Genomic DNA, 16,577 nt, shown 5'->3' with positions numbered 1-16,577 from the left:
ACGACTGGAAAATGTTCTTAAGTCATAACTCAATTACATAAGGATAACACATAGTATAAGAAAGGATCACCAGTCGTGCGTAAAGTCATTCGTATCTTTCGAACAGCTTTATGAAACACCCACCAGGATTCCGTTCATTAAGATTTGTTATAATAACAAATGCATGTTTTATCAAAAAAGTCTATATCAAGGTGAATAATTCAAGTAGCTTTTAACTGATGTTATTGCAAATTTGTTTTCATCACAAGTTTTATGAAACAGGGCCCTGGATCGTACTGGAATACGACGTTTGTCCTAAGCATCACCGTGTCAAGAAATTTTTTCCTTAGGAGCAAGAATTAGCATAAATATTAAGCAGAATATTAATGAATATGTACTGGAAATGCGAACCGATCGACCTTATGAGAATGATGTGTTTTATCTTACATTTACAATAAATTTTAGAAAGCAATAAAAATTGCATTATTCTACAATTTTGTAGGTCCTGTGCACTGCACTTTTGCCATTGTTGCTTTTTTAATGTCTTGGGACCTTCCGGCTCACGAGCAAACAGTGAATATTTTATTCAATAAATGAACATGCACATGAAACGATTGAATGAAAATTGCAGAACACAACGAATGACATAGGATGCGGGGTTTTCTTAACCCTAAATAGACTGGGCTATTTCGACGCCTATAAAGACTGGGGGGGGGGGGCTGATTCAGCCCCCCTTATGATCTCGGCCGTTGATCGCGCGATCGCGACGAAAATTGGCACACGCGTTACCCATGGCATTATCTACAAAACTATAACATCAAAATCGGCAAAAAATCTCATGTCTCATTAATTATGCTAATTTATGCGTAAAATCATAAGTTTGCTCTAATTAATAAAATAATGCCCCTGGGGAGCGTTTCATGAAAGTACTTGTCGGACGTTTTATCCGACAAGTCCTGTTTTATCCGACAGTTACCATGGTAACACTGCCTCTCAGCCAATCAAAATCAAGGAAAGATGTCAGATCTGACAACTTGTCGGACAAAAATGTTGATGAAACGCTCCCCTGAAATGCTAATTTTTGTTTCACATACTCTAGATAGGCATCTGATCAAATTGATTTGAAAAAAATTTCAAAATCAAATTTATTTTCTTATGTATTCTATTGTTTTCTAAATTTCTTATGTATTTCTTTGTTTTTTGACTTTTTGTTTTTTATTGTTTTTTCAATGGAAATTATCGGGGACTTTATTTTGACCATAAACAAGATAAAATTAATTGATTTTAAGCAGTAAAAGGAAAAATAATGAAACATTTATGAATTTTGGCTAAGAACACTATTTGCATTGGATTTGTACACAAATTCACGTTTTTGAGTAATTTTGGGTCTGCATGCACTTACGAAATGTTGCGTAATTTTGGAACCGCGTACCGGGGGTCACAATTTTGGTCTCAAAAGTTGCGCAAGACTTGAAAGTAAAAAGTCAGCGAGCGACGCGGTCAAAAAATTTCGCACAGCGGATTTATTGCGAAAAATGTTGAGGGGGGGGGCTGAATCAGCCCCCCCCCCAGTCTTATTAGAGTTAAATCAACATCCGTTTGACATGTTTGAGCTTTGGATGTATTCGTTATTTGTAAAAGTATTTTTCTGCTTGCAGGAGAAAACGACAAGAGGTTATAACGAAAGTATAATATTCGCAGTACTATGTAGATAGCATACATAAATTCTGAAATTCTACGAAAATTGTATTTTTTAATCATTGAACAGTACAATTTCATGTAATTCTCTCTCTTTTTTATCTTTTTGTTCTGTCATTGAATTCTTCCTCTTTCTATAATGCCGAACGCCTAAGATTTCAGCCATTTATTTTTTTTTCCTCGGTGACGTGCGATTTGTATTAAATGATTATATTTGACGAAAATCGAATTCATAGCTTCACTATTACACGTCCAGAACATCAGAAGAGAAGTTTAAAAGTAAATCCGACGGTTGTATGGAAATAGTACGATAAAGATTTATTTTATGAGAGAAATGTTGGGGTCTGTTTTATATGAATGATGAGCCTAAAAAATGCAGAATAGACGTGTAATTGGAGCGCAGTTTTTATCATTATATGCATGCATGCGAGTGTGAAGATATAGGCCTACGCTATTTTATTGGTATTGGTTAATGTAGTGTGAGGTGAAAAATTATTTTTGTACCAATTCAGCAGGTATTCACATTAATCTTGTTATGTATTGAGTTTACAACATATGTGGGCGTCGTCATTGTATTGAACAATGAGCAGCTTTCTTCATTGAAGACGAATCATGCATTTTTTCTTTTTTTTTAAATAGTCATTCGCCTTATTGTTTTAATATTTCATCTTAATTCTGAGAGCAATTCTATGAAAACTGCACATTGCTATTTCAATTTCCACAGACATCTGGATGACATATGGTATAACATTTTTTTTGCGCTCAACATGTTACAAAACTGAATAAAGATTATTCATGAAATCAAATAAACAATCTATGCACTACAAATAAGAAATTGATAAAAGTGTTATTCGAAGGAAATAAGGCAAACCACTTGTACTATGAAGTTTAGATGTATTATTTTTTCGAAAGGAGAGGACATTCACCTTTTCGGTATTTAATCTGTACGTTTTGATAGGGGATAAATACATTGTTCTAAAACAGTAATTTTCTATACTCTCAGTGGGGTACGGATGGGAGCGCTTGGCCCCAGAAATTTTCATGACCAAGAATACAAGAGAATGGAAAGAGAAAAGTGGGAAATATGGTATTATTTTCTCAAAGTTATGTTAAAATCTTATCACAAAATTGGATATTTGTTTTTAAGAAAGTCGAAATTTTTGGCTGATTACGCCCGCATACATTCGTAATTCCGAAGCTTCGTAATTCCGAAGGTTCGGTTATTCCGAAGGTTCGTATTTCCGAAGGTTCGTATTTCCGAAGGTTCGTAATTCCGAAGGTTCGTCAATCCGAAAACGAAATAAGGTTCGTAATTCCGAAGGTTCGTCAATCCGAAAACGAAATAAGGTTCGTAATTCCGAAGGTTCGTTAATCCGAAAACGAAATAAGGTTCGTAATTCCGAAGGTTCGTTAATCCGAAAACGAAATAAGGTTCGTTAATCCGAAAACAAAATAAGGTTCGTTAATCCGAAAACGAAATAAGGTTCGTTAATCCGAAAATTGAATAAGGTTCGTATTTCCGAAAATGAAAATTATTCATTTTGGTAACAAACACGGATAATAATAATAGCTGGGAGAACAGTTTTCAGAACTGAAGTGGCTTCCCTGGGTAAATAATATCATTTTTATAATTTTAGGCCTACATGAAATTTCCAAAAGTTTGAGCACGTGATTCGCTGGCAACATCTCACAAGGATGCCCTTTTAACAGTAATTGACCAAATAGGCGAATTTTACATTTTCCCCCAAACCGCTTGCTCGCTACGCTCGCAGAAATGAAACGTAAATACATAACTTACCAATCAGAGATCACTTAAAAATTTTTGCTCAACTTAATTACTACAAAACACACAACCTTTTTACACAGATGATAATCTTATGGCGAAAATATCCGTTTGCACCAAAATGCCCCTATTGGCCCCTTTTTTGGCTCCCCCAAAGGAAAATACGTTCCGCCGCCACTGGTTGAAACACGCATCGTCCGTACCGAAAAACGAACCTTATTTCGTTTTCGGACTAACGAACCTTCGGAACAACGAACCCTATGTCGTTTTCGGATTATCGAACCTTCGGAACAACGAACCTTATTTCGTTTTCGGATTATCGAACCTTCGGAATAACGAACCGTCGGAATAACGCCACAAATGTTCGGATTAACGAACCCTTTTTCGTTTTCGGATTAACGAACATCGAGGTACAGGCAATTTACGTGTTTCGGAATTACGAACCTTCGGAATAAAGAACCTTCGGAATTATGAAGCTTCGGAATTACGAAGTGTAACCGATTACGCCATTGTCTTTACTCTCGATCTTTCCGGTATATTAACAAGTGAAATGTTTTAAAATGTACATGTAGAACAAAATGTGTTTTTAAAATTAATTTCAATTCAAAATATAGCTTCGTTGTCCCAAAATTCCTAGCTATTTGTGTGTATCCATCCATAGACCTAAGTCCATAATTATTGGGTTTCTGTAGTAATTCATCACTTTATTACATTTAAATCGTTCAAACAAAGGAATAAAATATATACAAACATAGAAGAAAGGAGCGCCCACGATATATTTGAGTAACAGAACAAGCAAAATATACACGAATAAATAAATATCAAAAGATACATAAAATTTTTTTATTACTTTTCATATTTTTCTAATTTTAAAGGAGTATTTTCCTATGATTTTCAAATTGGAGAAAGAAATTTCAATACTTAAACTGAAGGAACAATCGGACATATGGGTCAGCTTGTAACATATTGGTCGATTGATCGATTTAGCTTGGATAACAGCCGCACATCAAACCGCCCAAGCTCATCTTTCCATCTCAATATCAGCCGTAGGGGGCGCTATCCCGATTTAAAGGCACATAGATAGGTCTTAAAGGGATGGTCCGGGCTGAGAGTATGTATAGCTGATTAAATAGAATAGAATTCACTGAGCAAAATGCCGAAAATTTCATCAAATTCGGATAACAAATAACAAAGTTATTGAGTTTTAAAGTTTAGCAATATTTTGTAAAAACAGTCATCATGAATATTCATAAGGTGGGCTGATGATGTCACATCTCCACTTCTTTTTCTTTTGTATTTCATTATATGAAATTAGGTTTTTCCAAATTTTTCCACCAAGAACTAGTTAAAAAATTGGAATGACAACTGATTCAGTGCATTAGATATGTATTGCTGCAACTTATTTCATAGGAGACATATTATTCACACAAGTATGAAATAATGAAAAAATCTGATTTTATGAAATAACATAAGAAAACGAAAAGTGGAGATGTGACATCATCTATCAACTCGTCTTGGTTCCTAACATTTAGTACCAGGTCAATAATACACCGAGTTCAACGGGGTTAATTATTTATTCATGAGGTCATATCTAAGACACCCTGGAACCGCCGCTCCCGCCAAATTTTGATAGTGGGGGGGGGGTCATCATGCTCTACCAAAATATGGTATCACCATAGTCTGAAATGCTTTTAAAAATTTTGTGACGTCATCACTTGGGTACTATTTAGTTGCCATGAGATATTTCTTATCCCAATGCGGGAGGGGTCACGTGACCACCGTCTCCCATAGGCTGCAGACCAAAGTCAAGGGGGAATACCCCGCCTCCTCATCGGGATCGCCGTCTTGATATAATTTGCCCTAACAAAAACAATTAAATGTTTCCTGATGTATGTTGCTTCGTCAAAATACTCGGCATGACAAAATGTGAGTTTTATCCACGATGACGTATTTATGATATTACTAATCCGTGAATAATAAACCACCATAACCACTGCATGTCAAATTATGATTGAGATATCCTTTTTTATCACAAAAATAGGTGGATATTTACCCATTTCCACTCACAACCGGGGGGGCCACTTACATTGACGAGTGGATACCATGCGCGACCAAAAAAACACGTAAAAAGGATGTCTTTTTCACGATAGGGCACGTTACGTACGTAACGTGATAAGGGTGTCAAAAACACAAAAATAATGAAAAAAGGGTATCTATTTCGCTAGGAAAATTACGTGTTTAGGGTCGAATTTGCGGGAATGATAAAACAAAATTAAAATGTTTTATAAAGGATGTCCTTTTTGCCCCAACACTTCGTGTTTAGAGTCCGATTGGCGCGAGGTGTAGAATGTGGGGTCCTAAACCAAATAAGGTAAAGCCGACGACCGAAGGACCCGTAACAATAAAACATTCCTACTTGTTTAGGGGTTCATTTCAGGGAATATTTGCCAAGAGTATCGTTTTGTTTCCAGTACTTGTTAAGGGTAGGGTTTCACACGTCAATACTTGTTAAGGGGTGCATTTTCGGAATATAGAAATTACGTGTTTAGGGTGCTTTTCGAGACCCCATGGTCGCGCATGGTATCCACTTGTGAATGGAAGTGGCCCCCCCGGGACTCACAATAATTTTAACCATAATGAATTTATCAATCCCTCATCTCTTTTTATTTTATTATGTGTACAAACGTCATTTGCTAATCACCATCAAATTATTTTACCGAAGTTTTGAACTCCCATGATGGTTCTGTTTTCACTGACGCGTTTAAAAGCCAGGAACTTACGGAGACCGGGATGTCACTCTCAATTGCTTTGATATCCGGTGTTAGCTCTTCCTGCCATCACAGAGTATGGGCATCGTTGTTTTGTGTTGAGATATGTTTTCTCCCGACGAGCAGCAACCCAGCTCACGTCACCGGGCATTGTACCATTCGAGATAATGGGGCCAAGTATATTTTTGATGGCTAGTTATCTGTCCTTCGAAACTAGGTTTTAATTGGAAAGTAATTCAGTGATGATTGTTGGCTATTGTACTGGATCTCACTCCTGACCATGTTCGCTGCGAGTATAACCTTTTGACATATTGCTTGGATATCATAAGTCGGACTTGTCTTTGTGGCTCGTTCGGTGATCTTTAACCTGGATAGTTTCAGAGATAGGTCCTAGATCTAATCACTGACAGCAAACATGGGCATGGGGCTTGTGGCCCAGATTGTTCTTCTATGTGCAGTTGCTTGCAGTGCGCAGAACAACGAGACGACGGTCGAAGACTCTGAGAATCATGTCAATAGAGTATCAGTGGACAATCAATATCAAGATGTTATCAACGTCACCACGGACGGAGAAAACATCCAAAAGTCGGGTGATAGCAAGAGTCAGGAAAGATTCGTCTGTAGGCCACATATCACAATTCAGGCGCCACCTCTGCCGGTGCCGATTTCAACAGAAAGTAGCTGCGACTGCAACTGCAGCAACAGCAGCAGAAGGAACTCTGGTGATGTAAACACAGAGGAGAAGCAGACGGAAAGTCTAGTCCGACAGCTCCGGGAATTGGTACAGGAGTGTAGGGCTGGAGGGGATGGAACAGGAGGAATCGGTAGAGGGGACGGTGGTTGGACCCGTGGGTCACAGGATGGTACCAGGATACTGGCCGAAGCTTTAGTGGACCTGGCTACTGTCCTCAAGCACTTCCAGACACCAGGAGTTCCTGTTCCAGGTAGTTACTTACTAAACACAAGCACCTTACTCCAACATGTTTAATATGCAAGTTACAGTGATAAATCCATATCTGTTACGCGTTCAAGTGGCTTGGTTAGATATTTGTTATTACCGAACATTTCATGAAATGATATTGATTTATTTTGTAAAGAAAATGAAAGATCATTCTTTCTATGCAAAGGAATATATAAAGAATTTATCAACTAAACTTGTAACACGGTTAATCCAAGAATTATATTGCAGTTTTCTATAAAAAAAACGTGCAAAATGAATTCATAATTTGATAATTCATAATTTATGAATTCATAATATATTATTTGAAATTGTAATTTTTTATGATGAAATAATCTGATCGTTCTGACTGAGTTTATAACTTTCTATGGTAACTAGAATTGCAAATATTTAGTTATTTTATCAAATAATCCACAGAGACATATCTTACGTGATTTTTTTTCCACTTTCAAAATATATTTTCATATTTGAATGTTTTAAATGCTTCATCATCATTTGTTATCTAATTTATTCTTTTATTCATTCGGGTGCAGTTTCATGAATTTAAGAGAGACCCGTATTCTCCATTTGGTACGAGTGTGAACGAATATAAATTACAAGAAGGATCGAACAAAGAATTTCTGATTTAAAAATGAAATTACGTGGATCATAAGGAAAATGTGTAAAAAAAAACAGATAGGCCTATATAGCCCTCAGGGACTTTATATTGAGTCTTTTGTCACAATGAAGAGTAGAGTGCAAACCATTGTTTAACCCATTGTTTTTTTCATAAATCCAACAGTAGGCCAACGTCTCTTGATATTTAAACCAGTATTCAACATTTTATCAGTTCATCCAGGCTACCCCTTATCAATATCATCGTCATAACCCTCCTCGACATCGTCATTATGTAATACCATCATCATCCTCACACCTAATGTCACCAACATCATAATAATCTCCATCATTATCATCGTCATCATCATCATTTCCATCACCAACATGATTGCGATTACCATTGTAATCATCGTCATTACCACCATCATCATTATCGTCGTGATCATCATTGTCATGTATTCGTCATCATCGTCGTGTTGCCTTTCTGAACCCAAGCTCCAAAAAAAACTCTCATGCCATGCTCATGCCCTGTGCAACAACCTCATTTCATTTCAGATTTATGCAGAGCGTGAATTCTGTTCAGTTTTGACAATCACAATTTTATGTACATATGAAACAAACTCCAAACTTTTAACCCGAGATAGTTGTGAAAATGGTGTTTGTTTTGACTCTCATTTCCCCTTTGGAGAGGAAGTTATTACGCTGGTGGTATAGAGATTGATGGTTCAAATACTATCCGCTGTACTATATCAGCAATCTAACGAAGACTAAACTAATTGGTAAAGACTGCATTGAGTCCTCCATGGCAGGTTAAGAAGAACTGATGATTTACACTTGAATTAAATACCATTTTCTGTCACTTATGTACAAGTCATTTTCCCCTGATATTTTGGTTGACTATGCCCCCCCCAAAAAAAAAAATAATAATAATAATAAAAATGAGGAGAAAGCAGAACAGACGAGAAATTAATTTAAGATTTTGAATAGCACCTGTCAATTTGTCACTTTGTATTTTCATATCAGAATTACAAAATCAGACAACCCGGTTTGATACTTGTGTTTTCTGAATACACGACCTGTATCTCCGGTGGTTGACCTACGAATAATACAATTTACAATAATACAGTTCACACTGAGATGCAAATCAGATCATGTCATTCCAACCAAGCATAATTTTGATGTTTTATTTTAATACCATGAATTCTGTAACAATCACAAATCGAAATCGAAAGTGCTTTTGAGATAAGACTTTTCTCATCATTTAAGCTCCGAATGATAACAAATGCAGATTAAGTGCGAACCCTAGCTGTGAATGATTTTTAGTGGGGGTGCTGATGTAAATTTGAAAGGCAAAAACACCGCCCCCAAAGGGGAGGGGGGTATTACAAAATGAAGGGTCACCTGGGGGTGCTGCCTATGGAAAAATAATACTTGCAGCACCCCCAAGGAAACTTTATGAGATGCTTCAGCAGCCCCGATTCCCAGGGCCGTCTACTTGCCCAGAAATTACTTCATATTTTCAACAAACACTGCAAAAATACCGATGTTCATTTAACGCCAGTCCGATGTCTATATAGGAAAACACCAGAGGTGTTGAAATAGCACCATTTCGGCTTTAGGCTAACACCAGGTAGACATTCAAACAACACTAATCAGTGTTAAACCAATATCGGTTTGATTCTTAACTGGTGTTGTTTTCAACACTTCCCTGATGGTGTTTTCCGATCACGGCTGGTGTTAAATCAACACCGGTGTTTTTGCAGTGAACTAAATACAAGCAAGGATAATATAGAAGAAAAGAAGGTATCACTACAGAGCAAGAACTATAACACTGGTTGGTGTTCATATAGAGGACCACACCACTCCAGTGTCAAACAGCAACAACCAAGAATGTTAGAAACAGCATATTTTGGGTGGTACTTTGACACTGTTAGGTGTCATATTAAGACACTGGGGATGTAAGATTAACACCCATGGACGTGGACCTCTAAGGAATCAAATAGTGTAATCTGCAGACATATACCCTGAAACTTTAATCAATTATTGGGTCTCCATGCAAAGACTAGTACATGCAAAACGTGTTGTTTCAATTCCTGATCAAGAGGGCCTTCAGTCCACAATTGAAGGCATCATAGCCTGCACATTCAGACCTGTTACCTGAGTGAATGGTTTGCACAGCAGACCACAAATGCTGTAATTTTCAGTTTTCATATAACACAGCACTGATAATGGAAATATTACCATCAACAAAAAGAAGACGAAAATTAACAAAGAAATAGTAAATTGTCTTGTATTCTGGTAAGAAAATAAAATAAGACGGGAAGTTATGGATATACTTTTCCCCGATGAACCCGAAGAAATAGGCTTAGATGTCCAATTGTATAACTATACAAGTAAAGCCATGATGGTATATATGAATGAAGATTTGTAATATTATATTTTCAGATTAAAACCAGGACCCCCCCCCCCCGATTCCCATACGTTCCGAGCTATTTTGGTTTCCTATCACATGATTTTTATTTACAGGTAACTCTACGGTAGGGTTATTCAAAGCGTATATAGTGCTTAGTAACAATATTTCAGAAGGTCAGGTAATCAAAAACGTCGATTGTCGTATAATCAGGAACAATATGCCACTAATCTAGAAAAATAGTTGAATCGGAAATAATATCGGATATCCGGTGTCGGGTCAGAAGTCCTTCTTGTTATTTGTAGGGTTGTTTTCTGGTTCTCCCAAAATAATGGTCTACTTTCATAAGAGTTAAACTCAATGCCAACGTATGAGAGGTGTTATTGAGTTCTGGAATATCTTGACTGAATTTGAGCAGAATTTGTATAAAAAGGATCGTGATGCAGTGATGTTTGAAAGTGTAACCACACACTAAAAACAAATGAATATATATCATTGAAAGGTTGTATTCTCAGAGTTATACAGAAAATAGTAAGGAAATATAACTGGATTTTCTACTCTAGGTAGGTACACAGCAAAAACTGTTGTGTCAACCGGCGTACATAGAGGACCACACCAGTTATTTTACACCGGTGCTAAATTGGCAGTGTTAATTTAGCACTTATAGGTGCTATTACAACACCATTGGTAACATTTATACTCTTGGGTGTTATGTTCAACCTCTAGGGTGTAATTTTAACACCTCAGGGTGTGGTTCTCTATTAACACCAACTGGTGTCAGTTTTAACACCACAGTTTTTACAGTGTACCGACATATGTATCATTTCATTTACAGGGCCTGCAAGTGAACATTAGTAAGTGTTCACAAGTACAACGGGAACGCATTCAAGAACACAGCAAATGTATTGAAAATGCTCAACGTCAAAATAGACAATGAACAACTGGGAGTTCTTTGTCGTAGTTCGGTGAACCGGAAGAGTAGTCCTAAGTTTCAGATTCTGACGAAAGATTGCAAATAATTATGTCGTTTGTCCACGCTACAGTCCAGTCACCAATTTTCGACAAAGGCTTCATCGTCATTAAATGGATGGTCCGGGCTGAAAATATTTATATCTAAATAGATAGAGTAAAATCTACAGAGCAAAATGCTGGAAATTAATCAAAATTGTATTTTGAATTTTAAAGTTAATCAATATTTTGTGAAAACAGTTACTAGTATATGCACATCGTCATGAATATTCATTACGTTGGCTGATGATGTCACATCCCCGCTTTCATTTTTCTTATGCTATTACATGAAATCATAAATGTTTCCTGATTTCATACATGTGTAAATGATGTGTCTCAATTATGATAAAATAAGTTGTGGAAAATAAACGACTAATCGGCTGTCAATCCCATTGTTTTAGTTATTGGTAGATTTTTTTTAATAAACCTAATTTCATAAAATAAAATACAAAAGAACAAGTGGGGATATGTCATCGATCAGCCCACCTTATGAATATTAATAAAGGCATTCCAAGAACTGTTTCACCGGAATAATGCAAATCTTTCAAATTCAATAATTTCGTTATTATCCGATTATGATGAAATTTTCAGCATTTTGCTTTGTGAATTTTATTCTATTTATTGAGATATAAATATCTCTGCCTCTGCCTTTAAGGGTATTTGACAAATACTCTTTAAGGGTATTTGACAAACGCACTTCCTAAGTTCTTAGGTATGTCGTACGTCGTGGAAACAAGAAGTCACTATGGGTGTTAAGTTCCTACTCGATCTAGGCTTACACTGCAAAAAGGCCCATGTTAATTTAACACCAGCCTGATATCGGCTTTGACCAGAGATGTGTTGAAACAACACTGGTTTGGCGTTAGGCTAAAACCAATTTGGCATTAAAGCATCACCAATAATTAGTATTAAACCAATATCGGTTTGATTCTAAACAGGTGTAGTTTCAAAACCTCTCTGGTGTGGACCGATATAGATACCAGGCTGGGGTTAAATTAACACCGGCGATTTTGCTGTCCATGCTCCTGACCGTGTTTAGTTGGCCAGTTTGTATAGATAATAGTCATGATAGCCAATCTTCAATTTGGTAAATTTTCCTTATTCCCTTAAAAACATTTGGTCAAATGTATTTTCATTTCTATTATCCCGAGAGTGTGGGTGGGTGGTGTGTATACATGGGTATGTACACATGGGTGCTATAGTGTCCTAATTAGCAGAACATTACCTAGGCTTAATGGTATGTCGGTTTTTATATTCGCGTATATGCATCATTCAGTTTAGTTGCCCCCATAATCATACTGCCCGATACAGCGTTCTGTGTTTATACTAGACCTTTATTCCAGTTGTATTATGAGTAATGGAAGCCAGAGAAGCCCAAACCACTGCCAAGGTCAGGCCGTCCGAGGCAATGCCTCGCTGCCGGGGCCAAGGGCCCATGGTATCGTTTCATAAAGCTGTTCGTAAGTTAAGAGCGACTTTAAGAACGACTGGTGAACCATTTTCACGCGCTAAACCATTGCCGCCAATGAACATTCACCGCAAGGAAGGATCACCAGTCGTTCTTAAAGTTGCTCTTAACTTACGATCAGCTTTATGAAACACCCACCCGGACAAAGGACTTATTGGCAACTGAAATTGCTCAAGGACATGGCTAAGTCGGTCCGTCTGTGACCAATACCGAGATCAACACCAACACAAGGTTGACTTAAAGCTCAAAACGAGACTTGCATTGATTATCGCCTTTCAGAAAAGCATGGCCACTTACTCTCCACAGTAGTCATAACTGCATTCTGGTGTCCCTATCGGGTGTTCATTAGAACACGTAGAATGAAGAAAAAAATCGGAGATCAGCAATGCTAATTGTCCTTGGTCATTCTCGAGCCATCGATCATCACTTGAATTTACAAGACCAATTTTCCGAGATATATGTGTCATTCAGTACACCGTATACGTGACATTATCATGCTATAATCATCTTCTTCATCATTATCATCGTTACAATTACTTATCCACTCGCCATATAGAAAGCGAAGGTAACACGCGTCTAACCAATTATAGCAAGAATCGTGATCACGGTTTTAATTAACAGGATTTGTTTTCTTCTTGCAACTAAACGTATCGTTCTCCGTTAATATTCTTGATATTGATTCATTGAATGATCTATTGATCTACATGATTCAGAATGTTTTGTTTTGTATATCACATGTATATCTTCACAGGTTCCATTCTGTCTTTGCCCAAGGATTGCTCCGAGGTTTTATCCAGAGGAGCTACAAATAGTGGGGTATACACCATCCAAACCTTGGACTCTGGAAGACCATTCCAGGTTTACTGTGACATGGAGACGGACGGAGGGGGTTGGACGGTAGGTGCTTTGGTGATCTCTTTTCTCGAATTTATTCATTGACCGGACATTCGTTTAAGTTCGCCCATCAATCTTTATTTTGGAAAGATATAGGGTTAGTGTATAGGGTTGAGAAAATGATTCTTTGGTTCAGGGTGACGTACATGATGTAAGGACGGAGACCATTGAAAGACCACTGAAAGACTTAAAATTAGTGAGGTCTTTCAGGGGTCTTCCAGATCACTGAAATTGTCATCTCTGTGGAATGGCTGAGAAAGAAACCTCAAAGAACTCCGAAAGACTCATGGATATTTCTTGTCTTACTGGTCTTAGACTATAGTCCTTTTAGAGATCTTGCAATGGTCTTTCAGATATCTTTTATGCAACAAGTGATCTTTCAGAATTCTTTCCATGGACTTTCCTGGTTTTTCAATGATCTTTCAATGATCTCTCATGAGTCTTACAGTGATCTCCGCAAAAATCTTGAGAGACTGCCGAAAGATAATTGAAAGACTATTAAGACCTTTGAAAGTTCATCGAAAGACTGCTGAAAGACCATTTTCCTGTGAGACTGTTTTGAACCGTTTCAAAAAGTTTTGGAGCCCATGAAGATCACGAAGACCACTGAAAGATTGGTCAGGACTTGCGTAAGACCTCAAAGACCATTGTAGGTTCATTGAGAGACCTCTGAAAGATCAACCAGAATTCATGGTCTTTCAAAGGTCTTTCAGCAGTCTTGTTCTCTGTGGAATTGGGGTTCTAGTGTGAGGATAAATTTTGAATATAATGTCTAATATTCTATCCTGGCCATGCCACTGGACAATATAAAATGATTCTTTACCACAACTTTTATAGGTTCTACAAAAGCGACATGACGGTTCGGTGGATTTCTTCCGGGGCTTTGCGAGCTACCGACGGGGCTTCGGGTCTTTGGATGGGGAATTCTGGCTCGGAAATGACCAAATCCATCGCCTAACTTCACAAGACGAGTACCATCTGAGGATAGATTTGGAAGATTTCAACGACGTGACAGTTTTCGCAGAGTACCGTGTGTTTAGAGTTGCTGATGTGAACGAGGATTATAGAGTCACTGTTAGCTCTTACCATGGCACCGCTGGTAAGTCACAACGAGTTGAATATTAATTGCTAATGGTGTCTCGCCAAGTGACGAATGCTTGCGGAGGAGACAAAATGGGATTTCTCAGTGTTTTGTAAAAAAGAATCAGTCTTCTCAAAAGAGGTTGTGAAAACGTTCTCAATTACAGTTTCCATTGTCGCAATTTCTGAACAAGCAAAATGTTTTTTGCGAATGTATTTCCCGCAAAGTTTGCGAGCATTTGCAAAATAGTCAAAATTATTGTAAGACAGAATCGCTGATGTTGATTGGCCAATTCTAGCGACCACGTGACCACATGGGTCCTAAATGAAAACAAGCCACTGTGGAAGGAATTGCGTCGAATGTTTGCGAATGAATAATTGTCTATTCGGAACAGTTCTCAAATAGTTTTTGATGTCGGCAACGAACAGTTGACATTGGGTACAACATGCATTAGTCAAGTTGACATGATTGTAGGCCTATGATGGCGAATATAATGTAGCCCCATGATCATTCGGTCCTCGGTGACCTTTGAATCAGGGTCTTCGAAACTTGGGGAAGTGGAATGGGGCATGAATTTCTTCCACGTACGTAATTGGCTCATATTATGCACTCTTTTATGATGCGTTACTTTCTTCCGGATATTCATGATTTGATGACAATTTCGAATAATTATCTCCTATTCCGTTCTAAATCGGGATCAACCCTGTGAATCTATGTCTTTCCCACGACGAGTTCTTTAAACACTAATTTCCCATAGGCTTCAATGTTTAACAGAAGAGTTTATAATGTTAGCTGACTATTGGTTACCTTCCGGGTTAACTAACTTTTCCTTTCAGAATCGAATCAAGTTTGAAAAGTTATTAGGAACTAATTTGTGTGAAATTAATGGTCAAAAAGTGTTCAATGTTCAAAATATATTAGATTAACTTTTTTCATTCTCATTTCATTTCTTCTTTTGATCCATTCTGACACCACTGAAACCTTAATGCCTATTCACGATTTTCTTCACTGACATCATCGTCGTCGCCACGTTCATCACCGATGCCATCTTCGTCGAATCCGTCAGGTGACGCGTTCACGACACACAGCGGCCAGCCGTTCACAACCAAGGACCGTGACAACGACAACTGGTCCAGCAAGAACTGCGCCCGGGAGTACCATGGTGCCTGGTGGTACAATTCTTGCTACTATGCCTCGCTTAATGGGGAATATCTGCGAGGGATATCAGAGAGTTACGGGACTGGGATCGTCTGGTATCAATGGCATGGCTATTACTACTCCCTTAAACGCACGGAAATGAAGATAAGACCGGCCGACTGATGTACCAACTACGAACTACGGAATAAAAAACTGATGTTCTTTAAAGCACAAAATTAATAAACAGTGTGTCAATAATCCCCCCTTTTTATCACGTGTGAGGGTGGGTGGGGGGTGAAGGGTATAGTGCTATTATGACCAGGGACCCAAGGAACACGCTAGAAAGTAGTCCACATAATAGACTCCAGAGTCGCCGTCTAAATAGCCTGCTACCTATCTGTACAACCTCATAAAGTGATAAATACACCCAACATGGCGTCGTCTCCGTATCCAAAATGTATACCTACAACCTTAGGTATTCCAAGTGGCGTGACGATGAAGAAAATGCTAGCCTGTAGTGATTGCCGCAGAATGATGCGGGAAAAGCAACCCATTTTCCAGAATTGGCGATTTCTGGTGACTCAGTCACTGGACCACATTTGGCACATTTTGTCTCGCCTGCATTTAGCAGAGCGAGACTAATGGCGCCGCTTTTTCGACGGAGCTAGCGGGGCGGCATCGTCATCATTGAAATCTCAACCAAGGTAAAAGTATGTACACCTAGTTTATGAAACTTGGACATAAGGGTAATCGATTATTACTGAACATCCTGCCTGAGTTTCAGGTCACATGACAA

At 38.0% G+C, this 16,577-nt stretch overlaps 1 protein-coding gene across 1 annotated transcript; it reads left to right on the top strand.

Annotated features, from left to right (window-relative positions):
* Positions 1 to 6,254: 6,254 nt before the first annotated feature.
* On the top strand, positions 6,255 to 16,577 carry LOC121426799 (ficolin-2-like). The gene is made up of 4 exons (XM_041623197.1): positions 6,255 to 7,172; positions 13,421 to 13,566; positions 14,401 to 14,662; positions 15,711 to 16,577. Exons 1-4 carry the CDS (start codon positions 6,644 to 6,646, stop codon positions 15,962 to 15,964), a joined length of 1,191 nt encoding a protein of 396 aa, XP_041479131.1. The 5' UTR covers positions 6,255 to 6,643; the 3' UTR covers positions 15,965 to 16,577.

This window comes from Lytechinus variegatus, chromosome 13, assembly GCF_018143015.1.
Source record: "Lytechinus variegatus isolate NC3 chromosome 13, Lvar_3.0, whole genome shotgun sequence".
Taxonomy (NCBI): domain Eukaryota; kingdom Metazoa; phylum Echinodermata; class Echinoidea; order Temnopleuroida; family Toxopneustidae; genus Lytechinus; species Lytechinus variegatus.
The sequence above is the reverse complement of the archived record's forward strand: the minus strand, read 5'-3'. Positions and strand labels throughout refer to the sequence as shown.

What these genes read in the sequence shown, in the direction of transcription:
- LOC121426799 (XM_041623197.1), top strand. Translation starts at nt 6,644, where the DNA reads ATGGGCATGGGGCTTGTGGCCCAGATTGTTCTTCTATGTGCAGTTGCT. An exon ending in CGGACGGAGGGGGTTGGACG is followed by an intron (nt 13,567 to 14,400) that starts GTAGGTGCTTTG and finishes CAACTTTTATAG; the next exon opens with GTTCTACAAAAGCGACATGA. An exon ending in CTCTTACCATGGCACCGCTG is followed by an intron (nt 14,663 to 15,710) that starts GTAAGTCACAAC and finishes CGAATCCGTCAG; the next exon opens with GTGACGCGTTCACGACACAC.